Here is a 13,475-nt window from a genome sequence, read left to right as displayed (position 1 = left end):
TGGAGGCAACAGTTTGATTTCCTTACCAAGCATTTGTCTGTTGCTCGTTGAATTGAAGGGAGCAATTTATGGAAAATATTTTGTTGCTTACCAGAGACAAGGTGATTTTTTTTTTCAATGCATGACAGCTGCTTTAAGCTGTTGGAGCTCTTTCACATCATCTGTCCTGGCTGAGCTGTCTGAAGGAGGAGAAGAGAGGAGTGGAGCGGGGGAGGACAGACAGGTGCAGTTATCTCATTACAGGCCAGGTTTTACTGTCCTCTCAATGACAGAGAAGAGCAGGGTCACTCTTCTCCACCTGTTTGTCTTTTCTTTTCTTTTTTAAACTCGCTCTTTCTTTCCCTGCACTCTTTCTTCCAGCCCTTTTGTTATTTGCTCATTATTACATTCATTGTTGGTTTATCCTGCATTTATGTGTGTGTACCAAACCTCTGTTGCAGCTGGAGGTAGAGTCTTGGGGCTGTGAATTGTGTGATGGCACTGACTGCAAAAGACCCTATCTTAACCACATTCCTACATGAAATAGGCTTACCGAGAGCCTTCAGCACTCAATAGGCTGTCAGCGCCCAGTCTCAGAGATTACCACATACTGTACTGCTGCATGCAATGTGTGCCTACCTCAGCAACAAGCCAGGAAAGAAGCTTACAGAATCAAAAGCCGCGTATGGCTAAAAGCAGTGACACACCAAGACGTGGGACCTGGAGCCCACGTTCAGTGCATTGATTTTGTGTGCTTACAACAGTTTAACGTGAATAGAAACCCTGAGCCAAGTAAATAAATATAATAAGGTAAAAAAAAGATCCACAAACTCAATTTTTTGGAAAATACGTAATAAATGGTTGCTGCCCCTCTGTCTTATGTGATCCAAGTACATTACTCATCTGTTATTTTCACTCTATTTGCTGCAATACATTGCACAATGTTGCCAGCAACACATTGTCATCGATTAAAATAAAAAAGAGACATCTGTCTAAGTCAGTCAAGAGGTCGCAAGATGATAGGGCAAGAAAGGACACACACACAAAAAACATTTCTGATGCACAATTTTTGATTTATTTATTGTGCTTTGCATTTCAGATCCCTTATGCCCCAAAAGTTATTGAAATAAAACAAAATAAGTCCTCTTTCATGTAACTGGTTCAGAATGTAACAATTAAGATGAAACAGTCTGAGAGGGGAGCTTTAGACTTTCTATATTTTTCTTATTTTCAACAAATATCATGTGCAGAGCGAAACCAACAATGAATTGATCCAACTTACAAGTATTATGTCTGATATATCGTATTCCTTTGTGCTGTAGACCTCAATTTTCCCCCAAAAGCTATCAAAAACATGCCAATGAGCCACACATCTTGCACTTGGTGATGTGTTTCTTCACCACAAATATTATGGTCACAGTAGTTTGTTCAGAAACTGTTCCAAAGACGAATAACAGCAATCATGTTTTCAGTCTCAGGAGAGTAGTTCTGTGTACTGAAGTTATTTGAGAAAATGTATAATGTACTACAAAGTCAAGAGGTTGTGATATGTTTCACAACAAACTAGCGAAGCTCTATAAGCAGAATTCCGTTCCTGCACATTAGCGAGTGATGTCTGACATTACACAGAACTACTCTACAGAGACTGAAAAGGGCAATCAAAGCAACAAACAACAAACTAAAGTTTTCCAAAGTAAACAACACAATGTTAAATTCATACTCTGAAGTCTGTTCCTCCAGCTGTGGCCTTTGCTGGCAGACAACAGAGCCAGTTTGCCTTAAGTGCTTGCCTGGCTCTAAGAAGGGGCTTAAGACATCTTACTGTTCTCTGCTTAATTGCTGCTGTTTTCATAACGTTGGCTGTCAGGACAATTTGGCCCACAGGTGAAGGGCGGGGCGCAGATGAAACACAGCTACACTCTAAAATCCCCATTACATAAATCTGATAAAACCTTAGAAAATTGCAAAGACAATTCAGGAAGAAAATCTTGTTAACCTGACATTCCTCTCAATTTGACTGGGGCCTTTGTTCCATGTCTCACTCTCCTCTTATTTCCTGTTGTTCTACTGTTGATTTAGCATGAACATTGCCCAACTCGTTTTTTAAAAAGGAAATGTATGGTTATATTTATTTCTAGTTGGAAGCACTATGTGTTGCAGCAAGGAAGACATTTCACTTTCCTTTTTGTTTATATCACACTTTGCAGGAAAGGGATTACTTTATTTGAGAACTCAAAATTGTTTCTGTCTGAATTGCCTGAAATGTCATTTTGGAGAACTTAAGAGCACTTTTTGTAAATCCTGCCTTTGCCTTCCTCATTCATCCGAATTTCAACAAGTCAACATATTACTTTGGGAGTATTTCAGCTCATTTATATGACTCATAAAAACCACAGTGACACTAGAACATTAATAATTTAGGGAAAAAAGGTAGAAAATCATTGCTTTACATAGCATTTAGACCTGGATTCTCCTGCTGTATACCTGAATATCAATTTCAGCAAAACTGTATTATTATAAGATAATACTACATAACTTTCTGTGACTGTTGGGAGAGGCTTAACATTTCAAACAAATGGTGGAAGTATTTTACTTACTGTTTTTCAACAGTGACAGTGAATCAGTGATCTTTTTTACCTGCTTTCTTACACACACTGAAAAACACTTCTGAAATCTGAAGTGCATGCTCAATTGCTCTCATGTGTCTACAGTCTTAAACCTGTGTTGAGATTATACAAGTGGAGTAGCTACAGCTCTGAAAAATAGCTTCTTTCTTTTTCATATCATGACTTTAATAGCCTGCTGAGTTTTTAGTAATTTAGAAGAAATGCACATAACTCCAATCATATAATTTCTTCCTCAGTGCAGTGTGGGACTTTTTTTAGGTTTGGTACCACAAGTGCCTCCAGGTTTAGTTCATGTGCAGGATGCAGCATTAAACTTGCTCTCTTGAATTTTTTATACTGCAGTGGTAGTTGTAAATTCTCATCCTCTGTTAGCCAATCTCTGTTGAGGTGAATCTATAGGGAGCAGCAGATCCATACAGTGGGTGCACATTGATTATAACACTGAATCAAAATCCTCTGGATTTGGTAAACATGCTGCAAGCTGTGGTCGGTATTGACTTGTATCACTCACACTGCTATTTCCTACTTCACTGGAGGCGATGGGATTGTAGATCACAGACGAGTATCTGTGTAGGACCAAAAAATCTCTGCGGGGCTGTTCAGCCTCAGATAGTTATTTATTTATATTTTCTTAGAAATGCAGTTTTATGGAAAGAATGGTGTTTTATTGCTTATATGCTAAGTTCAAAAGATAACTGGAAGGTGTCGCAGTTATTAAATTAAATATACCATGTCTGACTGGAAGAAGCTGACTAAGAGATTTAATTGATGACAATAATAGTTGGGAAATATAGTTATTTGCTTTATTTTCAACTGTGAGTTGAAAAGATTGATGCTACTTTCTGGTTTGTCCATTAGCCTACATATAGAGCTTGACGCAGGAGGTAGTTAGCTTCGTTTAGCTTAGCATGAAGCTGGGGTAAACGGCAACCTTGTTTTGTGAACAACTGCAATGATGACACGTTCTGAATTGGTGCCGTTTTTATTCACAGATGACAAGACTCAGATAGGTCACTGCTCCCTGCTGTTTTTTTTCACCGATTAATTGTTCCATTATGTATTAAGCACACAAAGAATTTGTTCATTACTAAGAGTATAGTATCCATATACTCATTTCACTTCTGGAAAGAGAGTGAGTAAGGATATTTCCCAAAATGTCAAACAAATCCTTTAACTAGTAAAAACTTAATTTATGACAATGTGACTCTAGAAGGGAGAAACTGAGAGAGAGACAAAGAGAGAGAGAGACAGAGAGAGAGTGAGAGAGAGAGAGAGATCTATAATACTATCAGTCTTATTCTGTCAATCCGTTTCTTCTTTCCTCTGACCCGTCACTTTCAACAGCAGCGTGATTACAATGAAAATCGCTACATGAACAGAAACCTATTCATGCAGAAAAATTACAAATGTGCACTCTCTCCATAGTCTCCGTCTTTTGGTGCGTTTCTCTGGGAAATCATGGAATATGTGATAACAACAAATTCAATGTTACATGTTTGTGTCTGTAATCTCATGTTAGGGATCAGTAACCTGCCCTCCAATCCGTGTCGCCCCACCGTGTCCTCTGCTGACTGGCCCTCCCCAGTCATCTGTCCCAACTCCTACCCTCCTCACCTCTTCCCTCCTCACTCTCTCTCCCTCTATCCTGATCAACTCGCTATCCCTCCATCTCCCTTTGTTATCCCTCTCACATCCATGGTCCATCCCTTCCTTCCTTTCCACCTATCCCTCCATCCTCCTCTTCCAGATGTCAGGAAGGTAGGATTGGCCGGCATCAAGGAGGAGGGGCATCAGCCAGATGTTTGGTTGCTTATTCATATTTATACAGGCTTTATGAATCTGAATCGAGCAGGCAGCCACTAACAAAGAAGAAGTAAGAGAAAAATCCAGGTGATCGACTGGAGAACTTTTCTGCAAGTTCTATTTCAGCCTCTGACAGGCACTTTTGGAGTTATGCTTTTTTTGTCTCTCTCTCACTCCCACTCCTACTCATCCTCCTCCTTCTTGAGTCCGTTTTGGAGCATGTTGTAGTCTGGTGTGATTGGAGAGCGATGCTCCAGGCAGATGTACAGTAAATCTGGTAAGGGTTGCTGGCACAGGGGGAACAGTAGAGGACGTCAAATGAAAAGCACATCTCTGTCTCAGAGCGGGCTGCTGCTAAAGGTGGACTGTGCTCTGTGTGTGTGTGAGGAGTGTAGCGGGAGTCGGGCCTGCAAGCCATGTCAAAAGTGCCCAAGAACAAAAATGTCTCCTGGGTGAGTATTGCCTCTCTGGCTGGTTGGGTGGGGGAGGGCTGTCGATAGAAGGGCAGGGCTGTTGGTGGATTATAAGAGTTCAGTTTGAGTGCTTTGTCATTTCTGTCAGCCTTATCTGCTTTGGAATTTGTTATTTTTGGCCATAATTTCTATGCTATATTTTCAACATAGAGTACAGTGGTTTGGCATTCTGCTTATTCAAAATATAGTTGGTCTGGTTTAGAAAGAAAATGAGAATGTTTTATCGGCTTAATTCAGGGCTCATTGTCTTTTGCAATTCTTGAAGTCCCATCAGCTGTTATAAAGCCCTCTGCTCTTCTCCAGCTTGCATAACACCACTCCTGCCCAGCCAGTTGATAAATAAAAGAGCATTAACAAAAAAAGACTCAGACCCAGAGGTGAGAATGAGTCTCAAATGAGGAGCTGAGTGAGTGACTAAAGTTTACGGCAGAATGAAAATAATTAAACATTTTGCTGTCCACTTGCTAATTAATAACAGTCTTTTTATAGGTCGGGGCAGATGTGTGGACACAGTGGAGGGCAGAGTTGGTGGCTGAGGTCTGGAGCTTTGCCTCAACTTGTGCGTGCCATCCATCTCTGCCCAGGCAGCCCTGCACTGCACTATTGGCCCCAGCAAACACACACACACACACACACACACACACACACACACACATTCTGGTTGTAAGCGGCTTAGGGACAGATGTTTGTTTACGTATGTATGTGTGAGAGCACATGTGTGCATGAACACGTGTGGTGTGTATGCAAAGGGGGGAGGAAGTGAGATGAGTGTGCTTTATGAGGTTATATAGTAGCAACTTTGTGAGAGATCAGGAGTAATGCAACTTCATGTCTTAGCTACCACAAATATGGCAGCTGCTGACAAAATAATGAAAATATCATATTTATTTTTCAAAATGGGTGTTGACTAACTGTGTGTGTCAACATTAACAGCCATGCAAGTGTTTTACAAGCGTAGTGAAAGTTATACAAATGTCATTATCTATTTTTTATCTATTTAAATGTAGTTTTTTACTCTATTTGCATTCAAAAACAACCAAGCAATCATCCTTTATGAACAAAGTGTATAATATCAGAGGCCATATTCACATCATGGTGGAAAAATAAGATACTCAAGCTGAGCTTTATTACTCATATACTGTTTTCTAATGTCTGCTACCTGATTAGGTAAAATGACTTCTGCAAAGACAATATACATTCTTTACGTCCGTTAGATCACTGCACAGATTCAAACAGCATTTTTTGTGATTAACCTGGTGGAAGGCTGAATCTGAAGGCTGATACCTCACCCAATTAAATTTTTCAGTTTGGTATTAAAATAATCATGCATTTTTTCTGTTGCCGAGTTATATATTTAAAAAACGTATTATTTGTCCTCCATCATTATTTGCAGCACAAGCATTGTTTGGTTTTTGGCAATAAGTTTAATACAGCATTTACTGATGATAATACTGAACGTATTTGCTATATCTTAACTTATTCTATGTTTTATATGTTTATAAATGTATGTTTGAAGCACAAAAACAAAATTAAGAGTACTTAGATACAAGTGTATCCGGAGAATCTTTGTTTAAACAGTCAGTATCTCTAGTCTTTGTTTAAAACTCTCAAATTAAAAGCTGAAAAGAGACTTCGTTATACACGTGTTGTACGCTCGTGTAAACACTTGAATGAAAACAAGTTAATATACAAAAATAGTTCAGTGGTTTCTTTAGCCTCCTTCTTGTAGGAGTGTCTCCTTAAAGTCCGTGTAAAGTAAGAATATGTTTTCTGACTTTGACATACCACAGAAAAGTGTTTTGTTAACCACCCAGCCAAATTTGAATGATTAAAAATATCGCCAAATATATGAAATTAGGCTTCAAAATTGTGTAAAACTCAGTCTCTTTCTGCCCCAAACATGGACGCCACATCTGAGAGCTTTCTGCTGCTAACTCAGCGGCTAACTCGGTGGCTAACTTTTTGGCTAGCTCATCGACTAACTCGGCGGCTAGCTCATCGACTAACTTGGCGGCTAGCTCGGCGGCTAACTCAGCTAACTGTAGACTGTATTAGTAGTGTGTGCTGAATGTATTTATACCTGTGATTTTCAGACCCGCCCACTAAATCCTGAACACAAAAATCTTGTAACAGTTTGTGAAGCCTAGTTCCACAATTCAAATCTAAATGGTTGAAATGCTTTTTACACATTTTTTAGAAATACATTTATGTTCTATTTAATGAGTTTAGAAGAAAATGTCTGAATTCACTTTACACGGTTTTTAAGGAGCAATGCAGGAGTGATAGGACTGCCTTATGTAACAACTTCACTTTTGTGCTTAGAGGAAGTCAAAGAAAGAAGAGACCGTGCACGTTTTTTTTTCTTTGGCAGGCGAGGTCTCAGAGCTGGAAAGGATTTGTGGTGTCATGGAGAAGATTTAGTAAAGCCCCAAGTCTGGTTGAATCCCAGGTCATGGGCTAAATGTTAGGACCTAAGAGCAGTACTTTCTTTCTTTCTTTCTTTGTGTTTGAACCTGATAATGATTGTCGCTCTAGGGGCAGAGATATTCATAAGGACATGGATATGGGCCTGCATGTGTGTGTATTCAGAGTGTACTGCGGGTCCAGATGTGTTTTTGACCCGGAGGACAGTGTCACAGATCCTTGCTCCACGCTGTCACACCCTGGCCTGGATGACTCCAACCCTGCATTTACTTTTCCATTCTCGGTTATATAACACACTGATCTGTGTCCCTCAGCTTCCAAAAGCTTTCCCTAGAGATTTGGTACTTCACCGAAAACCCATCTGCTGATTTTGCCTGTCTGGCTGTCTGGGTTACAGGCCACAGTGACAAATGGACCATAGAACTTTACTTACTTTTAAAAAGTAGTGGGGGAAGTAATTCAGACCTTTTAGATTCAGGAATAGCACAACATTGAAAGGTAATATCTAAAAACCTGGGCAAATTTAACCAAGATTTTAGAAATACTGAGGTCTACTTTTCCCCTGCAGAATTCCACCTATTTAAGAACATTTGACTAGCCATCAACCAAACCCACATTTTCTGAGAATGAAGAAAAAAACCATGAATACAATAACATTTTTAACTTTTTAACCATATTTTCCGTAAATGTATTTTCTGTAAATCCCCTTCTACCCAGATCAAATTTTCCAATCAAATCCGGAGATAATTTGTAAAGAAACATCCGTTCATCCGAATCAACCGTAAAAATCCCAAACTGTGTAACACATGTGTACACCCAATAATCCTCTCTCTGAAATGCCGGCATCTGATATCTGCCTGCATAAATCTAAGTGAGTAAATTTGTTTGTGTCTTGTTTGGTTTGTTTAGTTTAGTTTTTGTTATTTTGTCGACAAACCTTTTATTTCTGTGGCTGGTGCAAGTTGTTCTAGGTCAAGCCTTCTAATAACCCTGAATATTTTTAGGTAATAGATGAATAAAAATGCACAGATTATTGCAGGTTTAGTCAAATCTTGAAAGCAACAAGTAGAACTGCTGTAAATACATGGAGATGAGTAAAAAGTATATTCACTCTTAAAGGCATAGAGGGCTCTCAAAATTGATTGAACTACTCAAGTAGGCTACAAGTTCTTTCAAACTAAACTATAGTGCTTGAGTAAATATAGCCTACTGTGTTTAACTACTTACCAAGACTGCCTCAGTTTGTGACCCCTAAAACAGTTTATGGATTTATGTATTCATAACTTGTGAGTAGTTTAAGACTAATTTATTTAAGGTCCCAAAAGGAGAAATAATCCAGTGCTCTTCTTCTTCAGTACATTTTTCTCCACCTCCAAGATAGTAAGCAGGATTTACATGTTGCTTTGGGCTATTAATAACACATGTTGCGGCTATAGCCTATGCATAAACTGTACGGACCCACAATACGCAGTGAGGGTAACTTGAGGATAGAAGAAGAAAATCAGTTAAGTGCAGTGGTCAGCTTTCATGTGTGGCTGATTCTTAAGTACGGAGTTCTAAGTAGTGACACTGTAATGACATTGAGTCAATGTGGTGACGAGAGAATATCATGATTGCGCTCCTGGGGAGGTGAATACTGGGTATATTTTCAGCTATGTGATGTAAATCAGATGCACAAAGGAATTATGTTCTGCTAGCTTTTTTAATTTCATCTTCCTATTTTGGAGGCAGGCCATTATAATACTCCCATTAGTGCAGCCAAAACCAAGTTGTTGGATGCACCAACACGCACGCACTAATCAGGCGTCACGCGCAGCGGACGGAGCCAACTCAGGCAAACAACATAAATGAGACATTCCTCACTTTGTGCACTCAGTGTTGTTTAACAGGCATGGACAGCGCGGACGGTTCGGACACCTTCTTGGTTTGTTCGGTGTTTGAGGTCAGAGGGAGCAGTGTGCGGCGCAACAGATGCCGCACCGAGAAATAAGCCTTTAATACCCCTAGGACTCCGAGAGGGTAACTACACTCTAACTCACAATACAGACTTAAGTGAAACCCCTCACGCAACTCATCCTTGTATCGGCGGGACGGTTCCTTGGACGCATCTCACCTTTACGCACGAAGTGGCGCTGCGAGAAGTGCGTTTTTGGTGCATTTCACAGCATCCTCGGATATATACACCTGAGCGTTTTAGAGGTGAACCCGGTCTCATGGCATGGTCGTCCATGTCTCAGTTAGTGGAGCCAGGTGAACGATAATTTGAACTTCACAGTCGTGGAATAATAGTAGAGGACCGCTTTAACCACCATGCCGCCCAAGAAAAAGGTAAAATATCCAATGTTCTTGTCTTATATTTGTGTATGTGTGTGTGTGTGTGTGTTTGTGAGTGTGTGTGTGCGCGCGCGCGTGCTGAACAGGAAGGATAGGAGAATGCACCATCTGTTGCACTGGGCGTTAATCCTTGTGTGAGGCCCTTCCACATCATTGCACTCTCTAAAGCAGTCACAGTGTGCAGGGCTGATAGAGATGCATATCCACATGCATGTATCATGTCATGTGTCTAGATGAAAGCCACAGGCTCCACAGGCCTTACATGCCTATCACTGACACATAGTTATACAATCCATAGTCTGGAAAGATCAGATGAAGGAAAGCTATTTTCTTAATATTTCCGTTCACTGAAACACTCGAGATTTGCTGTGAACTCAGTGGGGTATTGTATCAAGGCAACAGGGGCGGAAATTTAACATATGTGGCTCTATTTTTTGCAATGCAGCAGCAGATATAATCATATTCTCTTTGCACATGTATTATAAAAGCCATTCATATGCATACTGTATTATTTCTTGAAGTACACCTTTCTCACCTGAGTATAAAGGTAATTTTAGTTATGATTTCATTTAGTGTTTTAATAGCCTAGGTTTGTTCCCAAGTTGCTACAGTTTTCAATTTTCTTGTGTTGTACAAAACAAGCAATTGCTTGTGATATTTCCAATTACCTAGGTCGAAAATAGTCTCAACCTGGCAAATAGTTGAGAGTCATTTTGTATTGTGCAATGGATTTAAAGTGGCTATAATAATTATTTTATATTAGAATGGATCACATTACTACTTGCATATAAAACGTATGACCCACAAGAACAAACCCACAGAGAATTATCACATGATTCTGCAGTTTTGCTCCACTCTCTGAGTTTTATAGTGTATGTAGCACAGAGTCACCATTCTCATCAGCATTGTTTTTGGCTACAGAAACCAGCTGTTTTTAATTAGGCTCTAAAAACTCACAGTACACTATCTGTCCAGCAACAAACAGTAGACAGACAAAGGTAACAGCCAGCTGGTGCACACAGGGGAACATTTAGCAGCTAAGGAGCCAGGTACTTTTTTCAGGAGTTGGTGGAGAGAATAGCAGTGCTAAAAAGACAGTGAATATTAGACTTGCATTCGCCAGTTGGCCGTAAACATGACTCAAAATGAATACTAATAGTTCTATTTATCACTTTCCCAACATGCTTGTCATAGGAACATAAAAGATGATAATATGCAACTGTTGTATTTACAGCTTGTTTACACTGCACTCAACTAGCCAAAACCATTTAATGTAGACTTAATGATTCTATAAATACCTTTAGAGCAGTGTTGTAAAACAACTCTCTGACCTTTTCCAAGACTGGCAGGTACTTTTCAAACAAATGTATGTGGGACTTGAATGTAGCTAATATAGGAGTGGCACAAACTGAAGCTAGAGGTAGCCTTGCAGTCTCTGGGTGGCATACCATCTTGCATTGCAGTACGCTGGTTAGCGCTGGCCCACTGTTTGTTACTTAGAATAGGAAAAGCCTCTTAGTAGCTGTTACTGGGGCATTACATCCAGGTACCTGCTCTCCTTCCAGGCAGGAAGTGGAGCAACAAGGCTTCCAGAATATCTGGTTGTCTTTGGGATTAGAACAGTTTCCAAGTGTATGATTGGATTGTTTTCTTGTGTGTCTATCTATCTTGCTTATCTGTCTTTTAATAGGTTTCTTCTGTGTTCATACTGCAGAAGAGTGACAGTAATGGTGGTGATAGTACTGGGTCAATAATTGTATCAGTGCAATACATGTGAAATGATCATAACAGGAATGGTTGGCAAAATGCTTTTTTATAATCCCCCTTAGACACACACACACACACACACACACACACACACACACACCCTCCTCCTGTGTATGTTGCATCATAACCCTGTGCAGCGCAGAGGAGCACAGAGCCTTGCCATTTATGAACTGTAGATAAAATGTATCTATTGCAGGTGCAGGTCAAGGCAGGCATTGAGTAGTATAGATAATGTTAATGCAGCTATTGTATCTCTATTAATGACTGTCAGGCAGCTTGAGCACATGCAGTCCAAGCAGCAGCGTTGGCTGTCTGTGAGGAGTTTGCATTTGTCTCTCTCTCTCTAAATCCTGGATTGACGCATGCTATCTTAATCTCCTTACTCAGAGACAATCATGACCCATAGAGAGAGAGAGAGAGAGAGAGAGAGAGAGAGAGAGAGAGAGAGAGAGAGAGAGAGAGAGAGAGAGAGAGAGAGAGAGAGAGAGAGAGAAGGGCCCAGATACATATTGTTTTTTTTAACTGTAATGATTTCTTTTTTTCCAAATTTCCCTTTGGTGCTGTGATTTTTTTTGCAGCTAATATTTTTTCTTTTTGATGTCCTGGTGTTTAAATCTGTAGAATCCTGTCTATACGAGTAACTAAATGCTGTGAATAAGTTGACATTAACAGCAAAATGGTCTGGAAAATGGTAATATGATAATTTAAAAAATGATATTGCTCCTGACTTTTACACTCAGGGTCAGACATGATCCCAGTGCATCAAAAATGAATTAGATGTAATTTCCACTTTTGAACTCTGTCTTTACTTTGTAGCCAGAATCTGGCAACATCAGTAATAATGATCAAACTCATACTAACATACTGTATAGACAATAATTAAATTTAGTTCAGTACAGATTCACTGACACTTTTGAGTTATAATTGGGGATCTAAAGGGTTGTGATGCAGCCTTTAACTCTACAGATGGTGGCTGGTGCCAAAGTAAAGGTAGCAGTGCCAGCCAGGCCATATCTGCTCCATGGTAGCATCAGGCAGAGGGCATGGAGCCAGTCCCTTTCAGACAGATGATGCAAAGCAGCTGATTAGACAAAGCATGGAGAAAACTGGATTGGAACACACAGTGCATGCAAATGGATAGGCTGACGATGACCAAGAGATGAAGCAGCAAAGAAATCATCACAGTATACAGAATAACACATCAAAGTAAACGATGAGCAGTTAAATGAAAGAAGATTTGAGGTATAAAGTTATTCCACTATTCCTTTGCTGCAGAAAATATTTATGGGTCAAAATTGGGAATTTGCAAACACCTGTGCTCAGTGCCAGCTGCTCAGTGGAGGGCTGACAGGAAATTAGTCACAATTAGATTAGTGACCTGCTCCACAGACAAGAATGGACTGTAGTAAGGAGTGTTTGGGAAGCAGGCTGCGTTTTTGTCCTTTTTGATGTATGACTCTATCCAGTAAAGCTCACCAGCATAGTTTTAATTAAGCTTATTAGTCTTCTACTTACACATGTAGCTGCAGGTCACTTAATATAGATACATGTGAACATTTTGCAGTTTTAATCTTTTATCCTAAAAAAATATTTTACTTGGTCACAGAAAATACAAATGAGCACATCCATTAAAAAGGTTACATTGACCAATAGGGTCTGTTATTATACTTTATTTTATTATTATAGATCTATTCTGGTCTGCTAGGTTTGCACATGATGCAGGTAGATTCTGGATATGATTTCAGTATCAACTACATCAGTGCCTTTTATTTAAAGATAAAGGCAAATTTCAGAGAACTCAGTTGCTCATTTTTGTGCTGATGATTCAATTGGGTGAATGTTATGCCTGTCTAACCCCTGGAGTTGCTCCAACTGTCAGTCACCTGAATGATCTACGCAGCACATTAACAGGACTTTTACCTCCATAACACTAAGATAATTCTTTCCACTTCCCAACTCCAGTGGCTCTTCCATGTCACTGTTGTACAGAAAGAAATCAACTACAACTTCTAAAGAGCATTATAGTAAACACATCCAGTCACTGAGCTTGAAATTCCCACTTTGTTAA

General features: G+C 39.7%; 1 protein-coding gene across 1 annotated transcript in view; it reads left to right on the top strand.

The window, feature by feature from the left end:
* The first annotated feature begins 4,118 nt into the window (after positions 1–4,118).
* The window catches only part of cacnb2b (calcium channel, voltage-dependent, beta 2b), a 32,346-nt gene continuing 22,989 nt past the window's right edge, over positions 4,119–13,475 (top strand). Inside the window, exon 1 of the mRNA XM_053330747.1 lies at positions 4,119–4,364. Coding sequence (XP_053186722.1) covers positions 4,119–4,364 — 246 coding nt within the window. The remainder of the gene's footprint in view (positions 4,365–13,475) is intronic.

The sequence above is a fragment of the Scomber japonicus genome, chromosome 12, assembly GCF_027409825.1.
Source record: "Scomber japonicus isolate fScoJap1 chromosome 12, fScoJap1.pri, whole genome shotgun sequence".
Taxonomy (NCBI): Eukaryota; Metazoa; Chordata; class Actinopteri; order Scombriformes; family Scombridae; genus Scomber; species Scomber japonicus.
The sequence above is the reverse complement of the archived record's forward strand: the minus strand, read 5'-3'. Positions and strand labels throughout refer to the sequence as shown.